We start from the raw sequence: 26,054 nt of genomic DNA on the forward strand, positions 1-26,054 counted from the left end.
GCCAGAAGCTACTGGTTAAATACTATTCCATAGCCACTTTCTCAGTCCAAGCCAATTATGGAAAGGTAGGATTATTGACCAGAAATACATTTAAAGAGGACTGGATGGATGAATACTCAACATTTTATCCTTGACAATAATAAAGCTTTTGGTATGTTACTTGAAGAAATGTTTATCTTACTGTAATTTTCCATGTAGATCAGAGTACTAAGTGGCAGCTGAAGAGTTGGAAAGAGATTAAGGAAAGAGATTAAAAATTGGGTTCAGTCCAGCCAAGTACTGCCACTGTCAGCTGAGGAGGGTCAGGCCAGCCACAGGACTACTTGAGTTGCTGGCTCAGTGGTGAAGATGCCTCTTGGGAAGTCTGGGAGTCTGTCCTGTGTCAGAATGCCCAGGTTCGAGTCCTGGCTCCGCTCCAGATTCCAGCTTCTACCCATGTGTACCCTAGGGGTAGCAGGTGATAGCTCAAGCAGTTGGGTTCCTGCATGCACGTGGGAGATCCGGATTGACATCCCCACTTGTGGGTTTGGCCAGGCCCAGCCCTGGATGTTGCTAACATTCGGGGAAATAACCAGGGATGGAAGTTCTCTGTATCCTTTTCAAACAAAAAGTGAACATTTATAACATAATATAATCAGAGCCCCTACAAGATATTTACCAGAACCTCTCATAGCAACCCTATTCCGTCCCATCAGCTTTCAGATCAGCGGCCAAGTAGACACCACTCAATCTGATAGCCATCTGTGGCCCTCACAATGACACCTGACGGCCCCGCCTCCCTCCCGCGAGGCTCCGCCCCCACCCCGCCGCTGCCCCGCCTCCCTCGCGCGCGGCCCTTCCGGGAGCAGATCCGCCCCGCCTCCCATGCGGAGCCGCCGCCGCCGGCACCGCCCCCTCCGCGCGCCCGCGTGCCGCAGCCCGCGTCGCCCGCCAGCGCCGCGCGTCTCCGCCGTCCCACGCCGCCGCCGCCGCCGTGCTCGCTGGCTGGCCCGGTGCGGGCGCCGGGCTGCCGCCGGAGGAGAGGCCCGTCAGCGCCGCCGCTGCCCCTGCCCGGGCCCGGGTCTCGGCCCCGGCTCCCCGCCTGGCCCGGCGATGAAGTGTCACTACGAGGCGCTGGGGGTGCGGCGCGACGCCAGCGAGGAGGAGCTCAAGAAGGCCTATCGGAAGCTGGCCCTGAAATGGCACCCTGGTAGGTGCTGTCCCGCAACCGCCGCGGGCCCGCGACCCTTCTCACCCCTCTCCTGGGCGACGCCGGGGGCCCGGCCCGGCGCCCCGCTCCCAGGCCCCTCCGGCTCAAAACCCCGCTCTTTCCCGACGGTCCCGGCTCCCGCATGGCCACCTGATGGGGACAGACAGGTGCCGGCGACTTCACCTGCGCCCCCGCACACGCCCGGGGCGGGGGCCGGGGCCGGGCCGCGGGGCTCTGAGCTCAGGCTGGCCCCTGCCTCGCCCCTGGTGGGCCTCAGTCCTTGGAGCTCCCAGAACTTCATCCAGGAATCCCTAACTTGGGCGCCTTTCTCAGCGAAATTAAGTCAGGGGAGCTCGTCAGGGGCCCTCTAAAAGGAATGCTTCTCTGCTGCTCGTGGGCCGGCGAAGCAGCCCTGCGCCTCACTTGGGACCCGGTTCTGCGGCTCACTCTGATGGAGTGTCCGCCCGTGTGTGTGTGTGTGTGTGTGTGTGTGTGTGTGTGTGTGTTGATTTAGAACTATGCCGCCTCTGGTGGTTCTGTTTGGTTGTGACCCGGGCCTGTGTGGCATTCCAGCCCGGGAAACTACGAAGTTGAATCTCAGCCTTCTGGGGTTTATAATAAGGAGCGTGAGTAGTTTCATGAATTCGTAAACACAGCTGGCAGGTGATCGCCTTGTATGCATGCGAACTCTGAAATGCCAAGACAGGGACCTCGGAGCCTCGCTGGGCAACACGCCACACATACATACAGGTGCAAATGAAACAGTGTAACGTGGTGATGGGTTGGTAGTTGGGTTAACAGAGCAACTAATAATTTCCTGGGAATTATCTGTGTGTGAGCAGGGACTTGAGTTACCTTGTCACCGAGGACCCCGGGGGAACAGAATTTGAAAATGCAAGCTTAAAGTATGGGGGGGAGCACAGTGGGGGCAGAAGACGGGCCAGGGGCAGTTGGACCGAGGTGGTGGTCCTGGGAAGGCGGAGATGAGGGAACGGGCAGAGGCCCAGCTGGGAAGGGGTGTTGATGGTTGCTGAAACAAGCAACAGGTGTGAGTCTGTTCTTCAAAGGAATACTGACTGCCAGCAGAAGCACTGAAAAATGGCATGAAAATCAGGTACTTCCCAAAAGTTCTTTGGAACTGTAATTAAAAGATGACTTTATTTTGCTTCAAACATTTTTTTGAAATCCCTGCAGCTTTTCGACAGTATGCATTTCCCGTGGACTTTTTGAAGACTTTTCATATAGTGTAAGGACAGATGTAAATGGCCCAAGTACCGAAATGTTTATCACATCAGGAAGTTAGACGATATTGTCAATGTTGTCAATGTTAATAAACCCAGAAGTAATATTGGTAAAGAATATTGGTAGAGTAATGAGGTAATTACCTTTAGTAACTGAGTTAGGAAATCAGAAAGAAGTTAGAGGGGGCCAGCACTGTGGCATAGTGGGTAAAGCCACCACCGGCAGTGGCAGCATCCCATATGGGCTTAACCAACACACTGTGTTGTGAGTGGCAGCTTAGCTCATCGCATCACAAAGCTGATCCCAGCATATGTAATTTTGGTAACACTATTAAATGTTTTTGAAGAATAGTTTGACATCACATTGTAGAGGGTCTTGAATGTTCCTGAGAGATTTGTTTTACCACTAAAGGAGAGTCACGGCTGGTGTTATTAATAAGTCTTGGAGGATCCTGGGGAGGCAGCCCAGTGCCTTGAAGAAGCCTGGAGACAGAAGTCAGTCCACAGGGGACAGGTTGTTACCCAATCGAGGCTCAGGGTCAGGCTAGGGCAGAGACCTCATAGGGAGAGATGTTGACAGGAGAAATTACCAGATTTGGTGATTAATTGGCAATCAGTGCATGAAAGAAAGGATGAAGTATGAAGATGTTAGTAAAATAGCATATAACTGCTCTGAAACCTGTCAGGAACTGAATGTGCATATATATCTTTTCTATCACTGTGATTAACGGCATCTCAGATATCTTTTGGTTTGAAAATGCCTCACTCAAAAAATGTTTAATTTTGTTCAGTGTGCACTGCATCTTAATGTTTCTATAGTAAAGCTTTGCTTAACTCAAATGGAAAAGCTGTCTTTTTTATGGTATTAAAGAACAAGTAATTACCTTGATTGAGGGACTGAGAATAATTTTCAGTAAGGTCAATAATTCTGTCTAGTAACATCTGTGTGATCTCAGGGCAGCTTTTAGTAATTCATCTGATGAAAGCGGAAAAGGTCCCCGTCTGAGGGCAAAAAGGAAAAGGGGCAGCTTCGGTCTGATGATGCAGGGGCTGTATGAAGGCAGGTACGAGGTGCTTAGGAGCAGGTGAATCCAGCCGTGACTAGGTTTATGTGTTGGTGGGAGAAGGGAGAGCTGTCCAGGAAATTAGCTGCTGAAGAAGGGACATGTAGGAGGAGACCCCAAGGCGGAATACAGGTAGAGGGAGGCAGGACACGACGAGCATGGCCCGGTAAACAGCGGCCACCTCACTAGGGTACAGGGTCAGGACTTGGACCTAAAGGCATTGGAAGCCGCTGACGAATTGGAAGTAGGGGGATGGTGGGTTTGTGTTTTTCAAGTCTCTGGCTATATTGGGCAGAATGGACTGTAGGGGCCAAGCAAGACTGGAGCTGGGGAGGCTGGGTGGTCAGGCAGCAATGATGGCACCTGGGATGACTGACCTAGAAGCTGGGGTTGAAAATTCTGAGTCAGGTGCCAGCATTTTCAGTGAGTCAGAGGGGCGTGGCTGGAGACGAGTAGGCAGTGAGAAGGGGAGGAAGGTGGTATGGCCTAAGGATCTTAGTCATGTGTGAGGGAAGGATCCATGTGGTCAGGCCAGCATGGAAGTGCTGTGGCAAGAGGAGCCGGGCAGGCCTGTAGGCAAGTGGTGTTTTCAGGGAGCCTGGCTTTAGGCCAGGGCTGAAAGACATGATCCATGAAATTTTCCAGGCACTGGAGAGAGCACAAGAGTGCATGAACGTGTCGAGAGAAAGAATAATGTGAGGATGCCTCTTAAACTTTAACGACTGGGCTTGCAATACCTGTGGTTTTTGCAGTTGCTTAATGGGATTTTTTTTTTAATGGATGCTTTAAAGTAAGTGTATTTTCATTTTATTTGAAAGGCAGAGAGAGACAGACTGCGATGAATAGAAAGATTTTCTTTCCACTGGTTTACTCTCCAAATACCGGCAACAACCAGGGTCATGCCATATCTGGGAGCCTAGAACTCAATCTGGATCTCCTGTGTCGGTGGTAGGAACCCAGCTACTTGAACTGTCACCAGCTACTTCCCTGAGTGTGCATTAGCACAGGAAGCTGGCATTTAAAGTGGAGCTGGGACTCAGACCCAGGCAGTTTAGTGTGGAGTGCAGGTGTCCCAAGTAGGGTCTTAATTGCTGTGCCAACTGCCCTTTCTTTTACTGCCTTTTTTTTTTTTTTAATGAAAATTTAGTATTTATTTGAAAAGCATAGTTTAACAGAAGGGGTGAGACAGAGAGAGCTTTAGCCTCTGGTTCACTCCCCAAATGGCCACAATGGCCAAGGCTGGGCCAGGCTGAAGCCAGGAATTCAGAATTCCATTCAGGACTCCCACATGGGTGCAGGGGACCAAGCACTCTGGCCACCTGCTGCTTTCCTAGGTGCATTAGCTGAAAGTGGAGCAGCCAGGACATGAACCTGCCTTCTTATGAGATGCTAGCATTCCAGGTGCTGGCTTAACCTGCTGGGCCACGACGCCAGTCCCTCATGACTGCTTTTAAACTTTTCTTCTTTAGAAGATTTATTTGCTTATTTGAAAGAGTTAGGGTAGGGGAGTCAGAGATCTTTTACCTGCTGGTTCACTCCCCTCAATGGCCACAGTGGCCAGGGCTCAGCCAGACCCAAGCCAGGAGCTTCATCTGGGTCTCCCTTGTGGGTACAGGGGCCCAAACACTTGGACCATCCTCCACTGCTTCCCCAGGCCCATCAGCAGGGAGCTGGATCAGAACTGGAGCAAAGGGACTTGAACAGATGCCCATATGGGTGTCATAGGCAGCAGCTTAAGCTGCTGTGCCACGGTGCCAGCCCCTGCTTTTGAGCTTATTATGCTCATACTTAAAGAACTCAGTTCAGCCTTATAGTCAGCTGGCTCAAGTGTGTATGGAAGTGAAATACAAAGCCATATGATAGATGGAAACAGTGATTTAAGAAAGCAACTCTAGTAATTTTCAGATGGCATATTGGTGAGTTTTGTCTTTGGGGGAGGAAAGCAGGGTGTGAAAGAAAGCAGTATTCTAAGATGAGTTACTGATTAGAAGGAAAAAAGACCCTACCCACCAGTCCGTTTTTTGTTTTATGTAGGCAAATTCCATTGCTGACATTCTGGGGCATTTGAGACTATCCCTTTTATCTGACAAGTTTTTTTTCCATTTTAATTAATTAATTTAAAAGATTGATCTTCCATCTACTGGTTCACTCTTCAAATGCTCACAACAGCCTAGGCTGGGCTGGACAGAAGCCAGGAGCCCAGAACTGTTTTCAGATTTGCCGTGTTGGGTGTCAGGGACCCAAGTACCTGAGCCGTCACCTGCTGCCTCACCTGGTGCACATCAGCAGGAAGCTAGAATGGAAAGCAGGCACTTCAGTATGGGATGCAGGTATCCCAGTGCCTTAACCACTGCATCCATCCTTTGTGTCGGGAGAACAGTCTCTTTCCTGTGGTACTTCACCCAATAGACTTAAGTGTATCTCACTGGCTAATTAAAACTGTTTGCCTGATAACTCCCAATTCAAGGAATTCTGGAGAGGTGAATTTTTGAACTGGGTTCTTTGCCACTGTTAACAAAATCAGAGTTTTGTTTGGAAGAGGAGAGACCTTGGCTAGTAGTGTCTGTTACAGAGTGATAATGTAAGTCTACACTGATTACACTGGGGTGTTGTGTGTCTGGTACTAGGAAGCTGGCTGTTACCCTGAGGCAGAGATGCTTGCTGAGTTCCAGGGTTAAGGAAGCACAGTTATAGAAATAACAGTTAGTGCATGTCTTTTTAACCTTACAAGATTTATTTTGATAAATTCTGATAAGAAAAAGACAGTGTGAGCACTAAATATCCTAGCACCAAATACATCTTTTTTTTTTTTTTTTTAATTTATTTTTATGTATTTGAAAGGCAAAGTTCCAGAGAGGGAGAAACAGGGATCTTCCATTTTCTGGTTCACTCCCCAAACGGCTGCAGCACCCAGGGCTGGGCTGGACTGGGCTGGAGCCAGGAGCCAGGAGCTTCTTTTGGGTCTCCCACCTGGGCGGCAGGACCCCAGGCACTTAGGCCATCCTCTAATGCTTTCCCAAGGGCATTAGCAAGCAGGGAGCTGGATTGGAAGTGGAACAGCTGAGACTCAAACCTGTGCCCATATGGGATGGCAGTGCTGCAGGCTGTGGCTTAACCCACCACACCACAACACCAGCCCCTAAATGAGTCTTTCTATAACTGATTTGAGTCTTCTTTATTTTGTTTCTGTTAAAAGTAAAATGTATGGGGGCCAGTATTGTGGTATAGCAGCCGTGTGGCCATTTCAGGGGCAAACCAGCAATTGAAGATCTCTTTCTGTGTCTCTCCTCCTCTCGCTGTAACTCTGCCTTTCAAGTAAATAAAATAAATCTTTAGAAAACAAATATATAAAATGTGTGCTACTCAGGGTTTTTCATTTGTGAGTATCCAGATTGAGTGTTCAGTTATATACCAAAGTTTAGGGAAAAGCCTGAAATTTCTACTTAGATGCTTTTAACAGGTCTTGATTATCAGCTGTCACCTTGGCTCTCTTTTTCGATGTTTTACATATTCGTCTGTTTATAGATCTCATTTAGATTCTGTCCTGTGCATCTTTGATGACTAAATTTCTGTGCCTTCACTTTAACAGATAAAAATCTGGATAATGCCGCAGAAGCAGCTGAACAATTCAAATTAATCCAAGCAGCATATGATGTGTTGAGTGACCCTCAGGAAAGAGCCTGGTGAGCATCACACTCGCCCCATTCCAGTTTGTTTTGTTGGAAGGAATCATCAGTACAGCCCTGGTGTTTTGTTTTTATTTTGAATTTAATATCCAAATGGTTTGTGGTATGTTCGAAGCATGTCACCTATTCATTATATAAAATGCAGTCTTTAGAGAGGAAGGAACCTTGGAGGTGATTGTACCAACCGTATGGTTTTTATAGATACTGGAACAAAGTTTGGTAGATTGAGCAGTGATGTTAAAGGGGGTACCTTTGGTGAATGACACATTTACTGATATCAAACAGGATAAATGTTGACTTGTTCTTAAAAATCAGATAGAGTAGTTCAATTTAAGAATTGTATATTTGGAGCGGTGGCAGCGGGGTTGTGCAGCCATGGCCAAGATCAAGTCCCGGGACCTTCGCGGCAAGAAGAAGGAGGAGCTGCTGAAACAGCTGGACGACCTGAAGGTGGAGCTGTCCCAGCTGCGCGTGGCCAAGGTGGCCGGCGGCGCGGCGTCCAAGCTCTCCAAGATTCGAGTTGTCCGCAAATCCATTGCCCGCGTTCTCACCGTCATTAACCAGACCCAGAAAGAAAACCTCAGGAAATTCTACAAGGGCAAGAAGTACAAGCCCCTGGACCTGCGGCCCAAGAAGACCCGCGCCATGTGCCGCCGGCTCAACAAGCACGAGGAGAGCCTGAAGACCAAGAAGCAGCAGCGGAAGGAGCGGCTGTACCCCCTGCGCAAGTACGCGGTCAAGGCCTGAGCCCGTGCTGCTAATAAACACAGAATGGCTGCCAAAAAAAAAAAAAAAAAAAAAAAAAAGAATTGTATATTTGTCCATAGAACTACTTTATGTGAAAAATTTGGATTGAGCTTCTGTGTTTCTGACAAATACTTGTACTGATGATGATCTGATAAATTATTACTATTTCTAAATAAAAAGGTTCTATGTTTGAAGACATTCTTAAGTTTTCAGGTTCTCAATTAACTTCTTGCTGCAAAAAAATAGATTTTTAAGTCCTGAAATAACATTTTTAAGTCCTGATATATGATCCTGTAGGTGGGTGCACAGTGTGCTACTGCACAAGTTCTGTGTGTCGAACAGTATACAGCACAGTGGCTGTCAAGTGAGAAAGGGTGTGAAGACAATTCTGATAGAATGATCTTTACTAGGATCATAAGGGGAAAGGATCCTCAACTTTTCTGTACCCAGGGAGTTTGGAGGTCTAGCTTTAGAATTGCTTTTGCCTTCCTCTCAGAACTTTGAAATTCAGTGTAGCTTCTTCTCTAGGTGGTTTTCTTGTTCCAAGGAATCTCTGGTCTTTCTGTTTAAAGCTTCTGCTTAGTATCTCCTGTTACCTCGAGACAGTACCATGTAGTGCTACGGCCTGGTCTTTTCAGTGAAAGAGATCTGGTTTTGAATTCTGGCCTTAACTCTTTATTGGCTTTATGATCATGAAAACAAATGATTTTGATATTGCTGAGTTTCAGCTTCCTGCTACATCAAACAGGGATAATAACTATGTTTACAGCAGTATTATGAGGAATTCTTGTGTTTGTGGGGCAAGCTTCTACATCAGGTTACATAAACATGAGTTGAGTCTTACTCTGGTGCACATTGGTAAGTTCCCAGATCACTAGTGGATAGTTAGTCTGTGGACCAGACTATGTCCACTGCTTTCCTCTTAATGCTTCCTGTGACAATGCAGCTACGTTTCTGGGAGAGTCATGAAGTTCCTGACTTTCTAAATCCTCCTGTTCATAGTATTATGTCACATGTTGGCTGTTGCAAGTGTAGTTTTAATCAGAAGTTCCCTGAAAGATTATTAAGTCTTTTCATGTTGATGTTTCTTTAAAATCTCTTGTTGTTGATTTGAAACATTGAAATGTGCATTATTCTGGCTGTTTTAGAGTAAGGAGTCCTTTTGAATTGTTAGAACCTTCACTGATTATGCTAATTTTTCATTTTATTTTTTAGGTATGATAATCACAGAGAGGCCCTACTTAAAGGTGGGCTTGATGGAGAATATCAAGACGACAGCTTAGATTTGCTTCACTATTTCACTGTTACCTGTTATTCTGGTTATGGAGATGATGAAAAGGTAAGATAAGGGGACTCACTCTTGATTGCTGATCAAGAACTTGAGGATGGGCCAGTGCTGTGGCTCACTTGGCTAATCCTCCGCCTGCGGCGCTGGCACCCAGGTTCTAGTCCCAGTTGGGGCACCAGGTTCTGACCTGGTTGCTCCTCTTCCAGTCTAGCTCTCTGCTGTGGCCCGGGAGTGCAGTGGAGGATGGCCCAAGTGCTTGGGTCCCTGCACCTGCATGGGAGACCAGGAGGAAGCACCCAGCTCCTGGCTTCGGATCGGCACAGCGCGCCAGCCATAGCAGCCATTTGGGGAGTGAACCAAAGGAAGGAAAACCTTTCTCTCTGTCTGTCTCTCTTACTGTCTAACTCTGCCTGTCAAAAAAAAAAAAAAAAAAAAAAAAAAGAACTTGAGGAAGACTTAAATACAAAGAGAATTCTTGAAATTATTCTATAATAGAAGTGAAGCAATGTTCATTTTGAAAACTGAAAATACATTGCCTTCATTTTTTAGCTGTCAGTATAAAAACCACCAGTTGATACCTAAATGTGCTTGCAGTGACAGCTTGGTCCTAGAATTCTTTAGCATTATAGTTTTTTTTCCACTGTACAATTTAAATCTTACTCTGTGATTGTGCAATAAAGTATTAAAATAGAATGCATACTTCTGATTTTACTTAGGGCTTTTACACAGTGTATCGCAATGTCTTTGAAATGATTGCAAAGGAAGAAATGGAATCGGTGTTAGAGGAGGATGCTGAGGATTTCCCGACTTTTGGAGACTCCCAGAGTGACTATGACACGGTAAAAGGAGGAAACATTACATTTTATAGCGTTCATCACTGTGTCTTTTTCCTATTATTAAAAAAAAAAGTTGCAAGGCAGTTGTTTGTAGTGGTTAAGCTGTTGTTTAAGGTGCCTGTATCCACATCGGAGTGCCCACGTTGGAGTCCTGGCTCCCATTCCCGATTCTAGCTCTCTGCTAATGCAGACCCTGGGAGGCAGCAGGTGATGCCCACCCCTCCACCCCAGTCTTTGCAACCATTTGGGGAGTGAATCTTCAGGTGGGAGCTCACTTTCTCTGTCTCTTTCTGCCTCCCAGATAAATAGATTAATTAAAGAAAAGTCCTATTTCTCCATCCTGTCCCGTCATCCCTCATCTTCTCCTCCTTCCAAAAGGAACATTCACCTCCCTATAGCCTCCCACTCCTTACTTTTCCTGTTTATTGGCCATGGTTCCAACCTGTGGTTAGTAATAGTCTTTTCTCACTAAATCTGTTTTGAAGAATAATGTGTTCTGGGAAGTCTGAATAGGGCTGTCTTCTCCTGTTGAAGAAAGGAATGCTATCTGTGTAGATAGTCAGCTGGAAGGTGTTTTGCATTACTCACTTTTGCTACCTTGCCAAAAAATATTAAAAAGAGGGGTGGGCATTTAAGTGCCTCAATGGTTAATACACCACTTGGGAAACTCGAATCTGTATCAGAGTGCCTCGGTCCAAGTCTAGGCTCCACCTCTGATTCTAGCTTCCTGTTTAGTGTACCCTGGGAGGCAGCAAATGGTGGCTCAACTACTTGGGGCCCTGCCACTCACATGGGAGACCTGGATTGAGTTATTGGCTCCTAGCTTCTCTCTGGCCCAGTCGCAGCCCCAGCTATTACGGGTATTTAGAGTGAACCAGTTGATGGGAGATCTCTGTCTTATAAATAATTAAATTTATACACACATGCATGCATATATAGAAATAAAAAGCTAGAATTTGACCTGTCTTCTGTTGCCAGGTAGTCCATCCTTTCTACGCTTACTGGCAGAGTTTCTGCACTCAAAAGAATTTTGCTTGGAAAGAGGAATATGATACGCGACAAGCTTCAAACCGCTGGGAAAAACGAGCTATGGAAAAAGAAAACAAAAAGATCCGGGACAAAGCAAGGAAAGAGAAGAATGAACTTGTCCGGCAGCTGGTAGCTTTCATTCGCAAAAGAGATAAGAGAGTACAGGCACATCGAAAACTTGTGGAAGAACAGAATGCAGAGAAGGCGAGGAAGGCTGAGGAGATGAGGCGGCAACAGAAGCTGAAGCAGGCGAAGTATGAGCCGTGGGCTTAGGTGGTCCTCAGTGCGGTGGTCCTCAGTCCTTGGGGGGAGGAGGAGGAGGAGGGAGAGAAAGAGGGGGAGGGGGGAGGAGGTGTCGTTGGGTGGTCCTCAGTGCGTGTGGGGAGACATGGCGCACATCTCCCACTGCACAATTCTGGAAGTTTTTTTTTTTTTTTTTTTTTTTTTTTGAGGAAAGGAGACAGATGGACATAAATCCCAGAGCTAGGAATCTAGGAATCAGACCCAAAAGTCTGATATTATAGCTCCTCTTTTTTTTTTTTTTTTTTTTTTTTTTTAGTGTTATCTATTTGAGAGGCAGAGTATAGACAGAGAGAGAATCAGAGAGAAAGGTCTTCCATCCACTTGTTCACTCCCCAAATGGCTACAACAGCTGAAGCTGGGCCTATCTGGAGCCAGGAGCTTCTTCTGGGTCTCCCACACAGCTGCAGAGGCCCAAGCACTTGGGCCATCTTCTACTGCTTTCCCAGGCCATTAGCAGGGAACTAGATGGGAAGAGGAACATCTGGGACACAAACTGGTGCCCACATGGAATTCTGGTGCCTCAAGCAGAGACTTAGCCTATTTTGCCACAGCACCAGCCCTGTAGAGCCCCTGCTTTTAACCACCGTGAGACACTGTCTCTTTGTTGGAATACTCTGATACATTCAGCTCATTTACTCAGTTCATTCATTTTGCTGTTGAGTTTCTGCAGAAGCATTGTTTCCAGAGCATTAGCATTATAGCATTCTTTCAAAAAAATGGTCACTTATTAAAAACTTTACTTACCCTACCTCTCATCTTTTAAAAATTGGGACTTTACACCTAGGATCTAAAAGTCACCTGAAGACTTTTAATATGTCACCAAGAGTTTCAAAACCCATTATCTAATAGAGCAATTAAAATCAGCCACATAGTGAGTGACAGGTTTAAGTGTCTTTGTCCCAGTTCCAAGCCCAGGTTTTAAACTTGTAAGCATGGATAGTCTGTCTCCAGGGGGTGGATGTTAAGCATGAAAAGTAAGTAAAAACCCCACAGAGAGACTTGACTGTGCTTTGTGCATCTAGACTGGCAGAGCAGTACAGGGAGCAGAGCTGGATGACCATGGCCAATTTGGAGAAGGAGCTCCAGGAGATGGAGGCACGGTATGAAAAGGAGTTTGGAGACGGATCAGATGAAAATGAAGTGGAGGAGCGTGAACCAAAGGACGGACAAGATGGTAATGTTCTCCATTCATTAAGGAACTTTAGAAAATAAATGGTGTTGTGCAACCAGATGGGTGCTCAGAACCAACAGGTGCCATTCACAAGGCCCAGGTAAGACATCAGGGACTGAGAGGCAAGTGACAGGTGGAGAACAGCTGGTTTCAGCCATTTGTTGCCGGAAACGTGCCAAAGTGTGTGACATCTGGATTTCTTAGCAGTTTTTTTTTTTTTTTTTAAAGATTTATTTTGTTTATTTGAAAGAGTTAGAGAGTTAAAGACAGGTAGAGAGAGAGGTCTTCCATCTGCTGGTTCACTCTCCAAATGGCCACAATGGCTGGAGCTGCACCTCTCTGAAGCCAGGAGCCAGGAGCTTCTTCTGGGTCTCGTGGGTCTGGGGGCCCAAGCACTTGGGCCATTTTCCACTGCTTTCCCAGGCACATTAGCAGGGAGCTGGATCAGAAGTAGAGCATCCGGGACGTGAACTGCGCCCATATGGGATGCTGGTGCTGCAGGCCAGGGCTTTAACCCACTGTGCCTCTGCACCTGCCCCCCAGAATTTATTATTTATTTATTTGAAAGGTAGAGGTAGAGCTCTTCATCATGATTCACTCCCCAAATGGCCACAAGGGCCAGAGCTGGAACAGGCTGAAGCCAGGAGCCTGGAGGTGGCTCCAGGTCTCCCATGTGGGTGGCAGGGGCCCAAGCACTTGGGCCATCTTCTGCCGCTTTCCTAGGCACATTAGCGGGAGCTGGATTGGAAGTGGAGTTGCCAGGTCTTGAAACAGCACCCATATAGGAAGCTGGTGTTGCAAGCAGAGGTTTAACCCACTATGCCACAGTGCCAACCCCATCTCCAGATTTTTAATGGAACAAAGAACTAGAATTGAAAACCATGTAGTTTGGTCCAAAGGTAGTCCGTTGAAGTAATCTCAGATACTTTGGTTAACAAAGCCTTCTGATCATGTAGTAAGTAAGTGATTTGTGCTTCTGATCATGTGGTAAGTAAGTGATTTGTGCTTCTGGTTGCATATCTAATGGAGTATAGGCAGGCATGTTGACAGGTTTGACCTGACTGGTCCTTAAAAATGCAGTTAAGTAGGTCAAATTTAATAGCAACTGTATCTACAAAAACTGACGTAGTGTAGGAGCCTGCATATTGTGTCTAAGCTCTTCCTCCGGTTTCTCACTTGGCAGAGGGGCTCCTGATGTGGGCTGAAATATGAGTGCACAGACACATGACCACCTTAAAAGGGGAGGTGAAGGCTCAGTTGAGAATGGCTGTATGCTTCATTCTCTCCAGTCTCTAGCTACTCCATAAGGAGAAATCACCTAACAATTACCAGTTTTACCTTGTAAGTAAATGTATTTTCAGACTAATAGCCCAATTGATAAAGTAACAAATTGTTATTTGTTCAAAATTATTATAAAATGAAACATCTTGCTAATGAATCAGTAGTAGTATGTCTAAAAGTGCTTTGTAAATTAAAAGCACTTAATATGAGGTGGCATTTATACAGTTTTACAGTTTATAAAGTACTTCAAGATTTTGGTTGAATCTCACATAATATTGTCCCTTAAATGTAGGTTTTTTTATGCATGGAATTGTTTCCATTTTACCAATGAGAAAACTAGGACCCTGATATGGGGAATGCCTGAGAATATATGACCATTTTCAAATCCAGATTTTGACATCAAATCCAGTGTTTATTTGATTAAAGATTTCATGTACATGAAATATTAAGTGTATACAATTAGAAAACAATACTAGGTACTAAATATTAGAGTTAGATAGAATATATTTCGGGCATATGATTTCAATGAAAATGTTCTTTAATATTGTCAGGCCAGCACTGTGGCATAATGAATGGGTAAAGCTGCCGCCTGCAATGCTGGCATCCTCTATGGACACTGGTTCAAGTCCCGGCTGCTCCACTTCTGATCCAGCTCTCTGCTATGGCCTGGGAAAGCAGTAGAAGATGGCTCAAGTCCTTGGGTCCCTGCACCCATGTGGAGACCCAGAAGAAGCTCCTGGCTTCGGATCAGTGCAGCTCCGGCCGTTGCAGCCAACAGAGTGAACCAGCAGATGCACGGCCTCTCTCTGCTTCTCCTCTGTCTCTGTGTAACTCTGACTTTCAGATAAATCTTAAAAAAAATTGTGATATTAAGAACCAAAAAGTAGAATATGGACGAGTTCCTTGGAAACTTTATTGATCCTATAATGAATCTCAAATGGAAACCAACTTATTTTTATATAGAATTGTGCAAAGGTTTCAGTTGAGTTTTTAATGGCTTAGTTTTTGTGGGCTATGTAGGTACTAATTACTTTCTTGTAATAAAGTCTTAAGATAAAAGGTCCAGAAGGATGGTACACTTCTTTCTGTTCAATGGCAGAATATTAAGAGTTAAGCTTATCTTAACATTGAAGCTTAGATAATAGTTGCAAGATGTGCCTGAATCAAATCTTGCTCAATAGGTGAACTGTGAAAACCTTTGTAAGAAAAACATCCTAAGTATAAAGGGCATTTGATTTTCTAAACTTAGCTTATAACCAGACTTTGAGAATCTTTTGAATCTTCTAAGTGGATGTATGTAAAGAACTTGAAAGATAAAGTGGTTTATTCAGAAGCCTTTCCTTATAATCTGGTGCTGCTGTTAAATGGCCAGCTCAGATCCTACTAACATTTGTGGGTTACTTGTAAAGAAATACACAGATTTTTGTTTTTAATTTGCATGTAGCTTTAGGCCCCTACTGAAGAGATGTCATCTGTTAGCGTGTTTGATTTGCGTTCTGATGAAGCAGGACCCCTAACGTCATCTCCCCTCTTCCAGGCAGAGAGAGTGAGGAGGCCGAGGACGCGGAGCTTTATGACGACCTCTACTGCCCGGCCTGTGACAAGTCCTTCAAGACAGAAAAGGCGTAAGCTGGATCACCTTTTTTTTGCAGTCAAAGAGTGACACTTTGAATATTTAGAAAGAAGGGCAGTTGATCACTCATCCTTACAATGTCCTCTTGGGGGCTGTTCCTGCCCAGCAGGGGAGGGAGACGTTCTGTACCAGCAACACAGAGGCTGTCCCCAGAGAGAAATGTTGCTTGTGTTGGCAAGGAGGAGAGACCACATCCAGTCATCCCTGTCCCGTGCAGGCTGCTTTTGACAGCTGAGGAACTTTAAGCTTGTATTTGCTGAAGTGGAAGCACTTTTTCTAATGCAAACAATACCAAAAAGAGGGACTTGTGAATGGTACCATTATAAAGGAGAGGGGACAGACCATGTGAGAGAACCAGTAGAATAAGCCCTGGGAAAGGAGCAGACCATGGGCAGTCAATGAAAATGGAAGCTGAGGAAGTCATAAACTGACTGTTTGACCGTAAGGGCAAAACAGCAGCATCAGAGCCATTCCAGAGGCACTTGAACGAGAAACAAGCAAGAAAACAAAGTACAGCACTGAAGAGAGTTTTAAACATTTTTATTTGGAAATAATACCTAAGGAGAAATAGCAAAACAGAATAGAGCCCACCCGATTTCCTGTGGCTAACATTTTGTACCATGTGCCCTCTGGTTCTCTATACACACGTTTTTCCTGAATAATTAGAAAGTTACATATACAATGTTTCTTTATTGCCTAATACTTCACTATATAGTTCTTAAAAATAAGGATATTCCTTCCATAACCACAGGACCACTATCAACATGAGGAAAATCTTTTTTTTTTTTTTTTGACAGGCAGAGTGGACAGTGAGAGAGAGAGACAGACAGAAAGGTCTTTTTGCCGTTGGTTCACCCTCCAATGGCCGCTACGGCTGGCACACTGCGCTGATCCGAAGGCAGGAGCCAGGTGCATCTCCTGGTCTCCCATGCGGGTGCAGAGCCCAAGCACTTGGGCCATCCTCCACTGCACTCCCGGGCCACAGCAGAGAGCTGGCCTGGAAGAGGGGCAACCAGGACAGAATCCGGCGCCCCGACAGGGACTAGAACCTGGGTGCCAGCGCCGCAAGGCGGAGGATTAGCCTAGTGAGCCGCGGTGCCAGCCAACATGAGGAAATTAATAGCAGTGAGAGAATGCTTGTATCTAACTTGTTGCCCATACTTGTTTTGTCAGCTGTTCCTTTAATAGTCTATGTAGCTTTCTAGACTACAAAATCCAGTCTAGGACTGTGTATTCATTTGTTTAGTCTTTGTCTTTAATGCTGTTTACATTTTATAAATGCTGCCCATTTTTTGTAGAATATTTCTCATTGGGATTTTCTCATGAAGTCTTCTGTCCATCATTGGTGGTGATGATTTTGATTAGTGTTTTTCCTTTGTAGCTGATTTTCACTTGCTGCATGTCTCTTTGAGAGGATTTGGTTAGCATCTGTATGGCTTTAGCTTGTAGCAGTCTTTATAGTGATGATTACTAAATGGTGGTGTTTTTTTTTCCCAGCCTCAGGTGTCAGAATTTGGCATCTGTTGTGAGCCAGTCTTTCTCAGTGCCTTATAATACGTTACTGCCCTTTTCATGTTCCCTCACATTATTCCAGATTTAGCTAGTGAGAGTTCCTTCAGGCCAGCTGTTGTGTCCTGGTGACATGCCCTCATTGTTTTTCTGAGCACTTACTTTCTGACACAGTTTCTCCCAGGGACCTTGGCGTGAGGAAGAATTTTAGTGAGCAGGAAAAGTAGCACTCTAGAATTCCATATTTCTGAACAGCTGAGGTCAAGTAGATAATGATACCAGTTTGCTACCTCCTGGTTAATCTGTCCACTTCTTGTGAGATGCCCTTTAGTTACTTATAGACTGAAGTAGACATTGAAAACAATAGATAATCCCTCCCCCCATAAAAAAAGGAAGAAGTATGTACAGAGAAAGGGGTGAGTGCTGGATACAGGAAGAAAGAGGGTGGTCATGGGACACACACCCCGCCCCAGCTACTTTTAATGCCTGGGAAGTCTTGACAGCCTTCTGTTTGTCTGTATCCATCTCTAAGTTAACTGGGGAAAAGTAAATTTCTACTGGGTTGGAGCCATCTAGCATGAGCTGGGCACGTGTGAAGGAGTGCCTGTGCACCTGCTCACCTGAGGTTGTTCTTTCAGCATGAAGAATCACGAGAAGTCGAAGAAGCACCGAGAGATGGTTGCCTTGTTAAAACAGCAGCTGGAAGCGGAGGAAGAGAATTTTTCAGGACTTCAAACAGATGGAAATCTATTGAATGCCGATTCTGAGGAAGAAATGGAAGATGCACCAAAAGAAAAGTACTTCTAGATATTATATATCACTTAATGAACTTTTCACATAAGTGTTGTTTATTCCAAGAGAGTTAGTCTGTTATGCTAACACTTTCTGTATCCTTTCTGGTTAGTGGAACTCTGGCATATCAAAGTAGATACTGACATGGCAGCAAATACAAATTTTACAGAATGCATTATATCTATATAAAAAGCCATTTTATACTTTTGCAGTTTGTAGGCAAATTATTCTTCACTGAACTAAGGTTGTTAGTCTCTAGCAATATGAGAATTCCTTTTCTGTTGAATGCTTTTTACCTCCCTCTCTGTCTAGTGTATTTCAGTATCAGTCATTTAGTAAAACTCCACACAGCCAAGTGTTTTAACATTTTGATTTCTGTTTGCTCTTAGGCTTTCTAAAAAACAGAAGAAAAAGAAACAGAAACCAGCACAGGTATGTTGTCAACGTTTTATTAACATTGAACACCAACCCTAAAGCTGGAGTGCTCTTGGTTTATCCTGTATGGCTATAGGAAAGAGAAGGCCTTTCACTCCATGATTTTTGTTGATTAAAAGGTATTGAGGCGGGCGCCGTGGCTCAATAGGCTAATCCTCTGCCTTGCAGCGCCGGCACACCAGGTTCTAGTCCTGGTCGGGGTGCTGGATTCTGTCCCGGTTGCCCCTCTTCCAGGCCAGCTCTCTGCTGTGGCCCGGGAAGGCAGTGGAGGATGGCCCAAGTGCTTGGGCCCTGCACCCGCATGGGAGACCAGGAGAAGCACCTGGCTCCTGCCATCGGATCAGTGCGGTGTGCCGGCCGCAGCACGCCAGCCATAGCGGCCATTGGAGGGTGAACCAATGGCAAAGGGAAGACCTTTCTCTCTGTCTCTCTCTCTCACTGTCCACTCTGCCTGTCAAAAAAAAAAGGTATTAAAAACATTTTCCCTTTTAGCTTTTTCTCTTCCTTCTATGTATATAACTGACACATTATCAGTGTGTTTAAAAATTTTGTGTGTAGTGGTGGATGTTTGGCCTCATGGTTAAAGTTGCTGGTTGGGATGCCCAAGTCCCAGTTCGGCTCCTGATTCTAGGTTTCTGCTAATGTGTGCCCTAGGAGGCAGCAAGTGATGGCTCAACTAGTTGAGTACCCGCCAACCATCTGGGAAACCTAGATTGAGTTCTTTCTTGAGCTTGGTCCATCCCTTACCATGTGGGCATTTGGGCATTGACTGTCTTGAGTCAAATTCCCCTGGTATGAGTGACCATATTTAAAAAAACAAATCTAGATACATCTGATAACAAGGCTTTTCAGTCAAGACAGCATTTAAATTCTGGAAGATTGGTCATTCATTGTATCTCTTATTTATTCTACCAGTAGTATAAATGACATTGTGTAAAAGAAACTTTTGGTTATAAACTTGTAATAATAGTTATTCTTGAAAAAATATTTCAGCTATTTAAAGACTTACTTATTTGAAAGGCAGAATTAGAGGGAGAGACAGATCTTCCATTTGCTGATCCACTCCCCAAAAGGCTGCAGGGACTAGGGCTAGGCCAAAGCCGAGAACTCCATCCAGGTCTCCTACATGTGTGTCAGAGGCCCAGGTACTTAGGCCATCTTCTGCTATCCCAGGCACATTAATATGGAGCTGGGTTGGAAGTGTAGCAGGTAGGACTTGAACCAGTACCCAGATGGGATGCTGGTGTTGTAGGCAGTGGCTTAACTTGCTGTGCCACGATGCCAGCCCCAAAATATTTTGCTGCTGGACTTCCAGTGCAGTCTTTTTTTTTTTTTTTTTTGACAGGCAGAGTGGACAGTGAGAGAGAGAGAGAGAGAGAAAGGTCTTCCTTTGCCGTTGGTTCACCCTCCAATGGCCGCCGCAGCCGGTGCACTGCGGCCGGCGCACCGCGCTGATCTGATGGCAGGAGCCAGGTGCTTATCCTGGTCTCCCATGGGGTGCAGGGCCCAAGCACTTGGGCCATCCTCCACTGCCTTCCCGGGCCACAGCAGAGAGCTGGCCTGGAAGAGGGGCAACCAGGACAGAATCCGGCGCCCTGACCGGGACTAGAACCTGGTGTGCCGGCGCCGCCAGGCGGAGGATTAGCCTAGTGAGCCACGGCGCCGGCCCCCAGTGCAGTCTTTATCATAAGGATTATTTTAAAATAAATGGTGTTAGATGTCTCTGAACCTATAAAGAATAAGTGAGTTTGTCTGTTTTACTAAGACTATTTGTCGGTTCCAAGTAGAATGGAACTGATTTTTGTGACATTTTAATGTGATCTAGTTATGTTTTTACAAAATCAGATACACATGAATGTTTCATGAATCTTTAGATAAAAATTGTCAAGTACAGTTCAACTATTAGTTTATTCCAAAATGATACCAGAGCTAATCACTATTAGAATTATGACTTGAAATGTCTTTGCTTCAGTTACAAAACATAATAAGTTGTATGTTCCTTTTGTAAATTTGCTGGTGCCATCACCCCTCCCAGGATCCTGTGAACACTGATGTAGGACATTTTGGCTTTGCTTGGTGTGTTTGTACCACTAGAAAATGCAGGGAGAATTATACTTTGCCTCTTACCTTGATTCATGGAGTACAAGCTCTATTGATTACAATAAAAACAAAGCATTTTCATCAATGAAGAAAATACTAATAAGTGCCCTCTCCATTTTCTCCTGACAAAGCTATATTTCTTTATAACACTTCTTGTTTATAATTTTTATGTAGCAATTTTCCTGGTATTTTCTAAGCCCCTCGTGAAGGGGATGTCAGTGTGGACACATGAGCAGCTGGAGGCAAGGGCAGGCATTGTGGCACAGCAGGTGAAGCCTGCTTGTGGCTTGGGAAATCTGCATCCCACTTGTTCTGCTTCTGATCCACTTTCCTGCTAATGCATCCCGGGAGGCAGCAGGTGATGACTGAAGTGATGGGTCCCTGCCACCCACATATGGAACCCTGATGAAGTTCTGGCTTTAATGTGTCCCAGCCTGGCTATTGTGGGCATTTGGGGAGTGAACCAGAAAATGAAAGATCTGTCTTAGCTTTTCAAATAGATGAAGGCAGTAAATACTGAGATTCTTTTTTATTTATTTATTTATTTATTTTTGACAGGCAGAGTGGACAGTGAGAGAGAGAGACAGAGAGAAAGGTCTTCCTTTGCCGTTGGTTCACCCTCCAATGGCTGGCGTGCTGCAGCGTGCTGATCCGAAGGCAGGAGCCAGGTGCTTCTCCTGGTTTCCCATGGGGTGCAGGGCCCAAGCACTTGGGCCATCCTCCACTGCACTCCCTGGCCACAGCAGAGAGCTGGCCTGGAAGAGGGCAACCGGGACAGAATCCGGCGCCCCAACCGGGACTAGAACCCAGTGTGCCGGTGCCGCAAGGCGGAGGATTAGCCTATTGAGCCGCGGCACTGGCCTGAGATTCTTAAAATTTCAGATTGGGGAAGTTTTCTGAAAGGATGGTCAAAAAAATTGCACAAGCCACTGAAGATTATAAAAGAACACCTAGTACTTTATTGGGCTGGGCCAGGGATCTGGGTACTCAATCAAAATCTCCCACTTGAGTGGTAGGGACTTAACTAGGAGCCATCACTGCTGTTTCTCAGGGTCTGCTTTAGCAGTACACTGGAAATGGAAGCGCAGCTGGGACTGAAGCCCAGGTACCTGGATACAGGATATAGGCATCCCAGCTCTGCCCCTTGTTTGCACCCAGTAAATACCTTAATGCTCTAGGGAACCACATTCTCTGTGAGAGAAGGGAAATACAGATGGAGGCATAGGAGGAGTGGTGGTGTGCTGGATGGGCATTGTCAAAAAGCTGTGAGTGTGTTAGCAGTGCCCATTATGAGTATCTTGCGGAGGCATCCTGCTGTGCACGTACCTGGGTTTCTTAAGTTCCCTTTCCCAGGAAAATGCTTGAGAAATACTGGATTCCAGGCTGAGACCAAGATGATGAAAGGTCAGCCGAGAGCATCCTGTGCTAAAAATAAAAACTAAGAAGTGCTCAGAAGCCAGCTTGCAGGACCTGCCATTGGAGAAAATTTGAGTTAGTGAAAGGAATAATGGTCCTAAGTTTTCACACATTGATTTTGTTAAAGGAAGTGGGAAAACTTCCTTGTAGAAGACTAAGAGTTAATACAAATGTGAATGGCACAAATAATGGGGAGAAGAATCCCTGTTCTGTTACCACTAATGTACTACAAGGTTTGGGAAAGTCATCGATCAATGCGACACTCGTCAGGAGATGGGTATTGTGGGCAAGCTAGTCACACAGTCTCAAAGTTGTACTCTGCGGACTACCTTTTTAAAGATTATTTATTTCTTTGAGAGGTAGAGTTACAGAGAGAAGGAGGGAGAGAAAGGTCTTCCATTGCTTGTTCACTCCTCAAATGGCCATAACAGGCAGAGATGAGCCAGGAGCTTCTTCTCGTGGGTGCAGGGGCCCAAGCACTTGGGCCACCTTCCACTGCTTTCCTAGGCCATAATAGAGAGCCGGACCAGAAGAGGAACAGCCAGACTCAAACTGTGCCCATGGCGGGTGCTGGTGCCACATGCAGAGGCTTAGCATACTATACCACAACGCCGGCCCCTGCAAATTACTTATTAACTGAAAAAGGAAAAGGGCCTTTTCTGTAGAGAAATATGTGATAGTACCATCTAACCGAGTCACCACTTATTCACTGGGAAATGGGACAAACTGGCACAGCATCATTATTACAAATGTTTAATCTGAATCTAATGATTAACAAATGAAGCCAAATTATGGGGTGTTCTACAAAACAATCAAATTTTCAATATCATGAAAGAAAATATGGAACAGTGGAATTCTTCTTGAGTTCTCATATTGGGTTACAGAAAAGGAATTAGTTGGTAAACTTGAATGTGGACTGTGTAACAGATAATATCACTGTGAAGTGCTTGAGTGTTGTGGATCTGGGGGAGAATGTTTTTGACCTTAAAAAAATACATGGCAAAGACTCAAGAGAGAGAACACAAATGTAGCAAAAATGAGTCAAAACAGTTACCCTTAGTGAAGTTTTATGAAAGATGCCTGGTGCATATAACTGCCTGTTCGTTGTTGATTTTGTAAAAATAATAGTTGCTTATTGCCAATTATTTGGAAAATATAGAAAAGTATAAATATCGGGGGCCAGCATTGTGGTATAGTGAGTAAAGCTGCTACCTGGTATACCAGCATCCCCTGTGGGCATTGGTTCTCCATTTAGACATTCCTGCTCCCTGCTGATGGCCTGGGAAAAACAGCAAAAGATGGCCCAAGTGCTTAGGCCCCTGTCACCCATGTGGGAGATCTGAAAGCAGCTTCTAGCTTTAGCCTGGTCATTGCAGCCATCTGGGAAGAGAACCAGTGGATAGATTATCTCTTCCTGTAACTCTGGCTTTCAAATAAGTATAAATATATCCTTATTTCTGCCGATAGAGATTAGTTCATGTTGAATTAGGTTGTGATTTGATTGTATGTATAATTTTCTGTCTTGTACTTTTGCTAATATGTTGTACTTTTCCTTCATATATTCAGCCATTACTGAACATTTGGACTATTTTCAGCTTTCCCTAGTTTAATCTCTAATGAGCATCTGTTTTTAACTTACCTGTTCCTCTATTTTATTCCCTGAAGATATTCTCCTACTAGAGTATGTAAGATATTATCATTGCTTATTATAGCTACTTGGCAACCTCATGTAAGAAGCCACTATTACGACATGCCATTTATCTTGTAATGCATGTGTGTTTTACCTAGAATTATGATGACAATTTCAATGAAAATGGAACTGGAGAAGAAGAAACAATTGATCCAGAAGATGGTAACTTAAATCAAGACAGTGCCAAAGAATTGGGAGATAGCCCCCAAGAAAATGTCAGTGTTGTGGAGACTATCAAACCATGTGATGATCCAAAAAATGAATCTAAAAAGTAAGCCAAAGTTGTTTATTAGTTTGCAGTTACTGAATATTGATAGTAAGGATAATGTTTCACATGTTCCCATGACTGACCAAGTCACACACATATACCTTAGACATCTGTATCCCCATGCACACAGATGAGGTGTGTCAGAAAGAGAATGCTGGAGGAATATGCTTGGAGACGTTGCGGGAACATGGGCAAGATCAGAAAGCAGTCCATTTGAATGTGTTGTTTCCCTTTTCCTACTGCGGTTCTTACCTTGTCCTGATCCTGAATCCTTGATGCTCAGGATAGACAGGCTCCTGCTGAGTCTCATTCTCCATCACATACTCCTGCAGTGTCACTCATCAAGTTCCATCATGGTGATGGTCTTCCTTTATTGGGCTCCACCGTGTTAGGACTGAGGGCAGCAGCTTTGAAAGGCCACAGTGGGGGGCTAGAGTGGTCTCCCTCGGGGAGATAGTCCTGTCTCCTTCCCTCCTCTTATGTGACTTTCTTGTCCTTATCCTCCTCTGTTCCTCTAAAATAGGGAACCATTTCTTACTCCTTGAGGAGAGATCCAAACAATAAGCAGCCTGGGGTTCCTGTTACAGGACCTTGGAAAAGAGTTCAAGTGCAGGCAAAGTTGAAATGCTCCACACTGGAGCAGCAGTAAGGGGACAGTGGAATTTGGGTACAGCAGTGTGTATAAGGCCAGTAGTACGGCATTTGGCACAGCAGTTAAGCCCATATCTCATATGGGAGGGCCTGGTTCAAATCCCAGCTACCCCGCTTCTGCACTCTGAACATTTGGAGGTATTTTAGGGGTCTCATACATCCCTTAATTTGATTTGTAGTTTGGTCTCTAAAGTTGTTTATTCATATGAGATGTGAAGTTTAATTAAAATAGCCCTTAAAATTAGTGAATTGCCCTTTAAAGTTCATCTCTTTCAAGGGGTTCTTGGGAGCAAGATGACAACTATAATAAGTACCTTTTTGGATTATGCTGAATTTATTTTGCAGTGTTCCTAAATCCAAAGGGAAGAAAACCAAAGACACGAAAAAATCTGTCAGAGTACCTGCTGAACCCCCAACTGTGGTAGGTCAAAACCGTGTGACGTCTCCTCAGTGGGCCGTGTTGTTTACAAAGTATGTTGTTCCAAAGATGTGACCGCATATGGAGTGAGCCCTTCTCTGTAGACTCTGCAGAGACCTGGCTCCTTCAGTTTTGTTTGACAGATGCAGAATTTATCTAAGTGCTACTTTTGTTTCCTTTAAAAAGAAGCAAGCACATTGGAAATATTAGTCTGTACTAGCACAGTTACCAATACTGTTTTCCATTACTTGGCAATCTAAAGCTGTGGTGATAAGAATTACCTGTGTCAGGTTCTGCATAGTGAAGCACAAACTATCCCCTGTGGTGTGCACCACTGACGTGGGTGGAATTTAACTTCCAAGAACATCTGCCTTTGTTGCCCCCGTTTTGTTAAAACATCAAGGAATAGCAACATAAACGGTGTTTTATCTTGGCATTAACAGTATCCTCGATGATAACACTTGGCTTTTGTCTGAATTTTTTTTTCCTTTTCTCAGAGTGATGTTCTTATCAGCTGTGCAACCTGCCACAGTGAATTTCCATCCCGAAATAAACTCTTTGACCATCTGAAGGCCACAGGTCATGCAAGAGCACCTTCATCATCATCATCTTTAAACAGTGTAACGAGCAGTCGAAGCAAGAAAGAGAAACGTAAAAACAGATAGAAAGTCTGGCAACACCTTTTTTTCTTTTTGGCTGTCTCTAGATTTTTGAAACCAAAAACTGAACTGAAATCATCTAAAGAGTTAAAATCTCAGTGATCTGCAATTTATTGCATTGTGAAAGATTATTTTTTATCTTGTAAAAAACATTTTTTTGTTTAATATATATTTTTTAAACATTTCACTAGTGATTGAATTATACTTTTGCCATCTGGATTGACTTGAATGTCTCAAGACAGGTAAATATTGTAAAGTGTGTATTGATTTCTGTTGGTTTGTGTGAACAGAAATGTACAGGGAGAATTAAATTATTTTAACACATAAAAATGCCCCTTTCTGCTGTATTTTGTGAGTTTCATATTTTTAATAACTTCTGTATTTTATCATAATCTGTCAGGTCTCTTAAAAATATTATAGATTTTTTTTCTACCTGACCTCATGACTCCAATTCTGATTTTAAAATTATTTTTTAGGGTTGACATTGTGGTATAGCAGGTAAAGCTGCTGCCCGCCATGCCAGCATCCCATATGGGTGCTGGATCATGTCCCAGCCCAGCTGCTCCATTTCTGATCCTGCTAATGTCCTGGGAAAAGCAACAGAAGATGGCCAAGTGCTTGGGCCATTACTACCCATATGGGAGACCT

The 26,054-nt window shown here is 44.7% G+C and overlaps 1 protein-coding gene and 1 pseudogene across 6 annotated transcripts; both read left to right on the forward strand.

Annotated features, from left to right (window-relative positions):
• The first annotated feature begins 864 nt into the window (after window positions 1–864).
• On the forward strand, window positions 865–25,736 carry DNAJC21 (DnaJ heat shock protein family (Hsp40) member C21). 5 transcript variants are annotated; one of them, XM_008262105.5, is made up of 12 exons: window positions 865–1,189; window positions 7,084–7,177; window positions 9,143–9,266; window positions 9,932–10,054; window positions 11,030–11,334; window positions 12,406–12,557; window positions 15,373–15,460; window positions 17,616–17,774; window positions 18,159–18,201; window positions 23,509–23,681; window positions 24,675–24,750; window positions 25,245–25,736. In XM_008262105.5, the coding sequence occupies exons 1-12, from the start codon at window positions 865–867 to the stop codon at window positions 25,410–25,412; spliced, it is 1,830 nt and encodes a 609-aa protein (XP_008260327.2). In that variant the 3' UTR covers window positions 25,413–25,736. The 5 variants fall into 5 exon arrangements, with proteins under 5 accessions (XP_008260327.2, XP_089168834.1, XP_089168837.1 ...); XM_089312708.1 differs by lacking the exon at window positions 865–1,189 and adding an exon at window positions 1,855–1,939; XM_089312711.1 differs by lacking the exon at window positions 865–1,189 and adding an exon at window positions 2,157–2,303.
• LOC100342204 (large ribosomal subunit protein uL29 pseudogene) lies at window positions 7,259–8,113 on the forward strand (annotated as a pseudogene). The gene has a single exon (XR_016220127.1). The product of XR_016220127.1 is annotated as a large ribosomal subunit protein uL29 pseudogene (transcript).
• Window positions 25,737–26,054: the final 318 nt, after the last annotated feature.

Source organism: Oryctolagus cuniculus, chromosome 14 (assembly GCF_051225735.1).
Source record: "Oryctolagus cuniculus isolate XC-2025 breed Fujian yellow rabbit chromosome 14, ASM5122573v1, whole genome shotgun sequence".
In the NCBI taxonomy this organism is placed as follows: domain Eukaryota; kingdom Metazoa; phylum Chordata; class Mammalia; order Lagomorpha; family Leporidae; genus Oryctolagus; species Oryctolagus cuniculus.

Coding starts and splice junctions, on each gene's coding strand:
- DNAJC21 (XM_008262105.5), top strand. CDS start 865: ATGCGGAGCCGCCGCCGCCGGCACCGCCCCCTCCGCGCGCCCGCGTGC. Junction 7,178..9,142: donor GACCCTCAGGAAAGAGCCTG/GTGAGCATCACA, acceptor TTTATTTTTTAG/GTATGATAATCACAGAGAGG. Junction 23,682..24,674: donor CCAAAAAATGAATCTAAAAA/GTAAGCCAAAGT, acceptor TTTATTTTGCAG/TGTTCCTAAATCCAAAGGGA.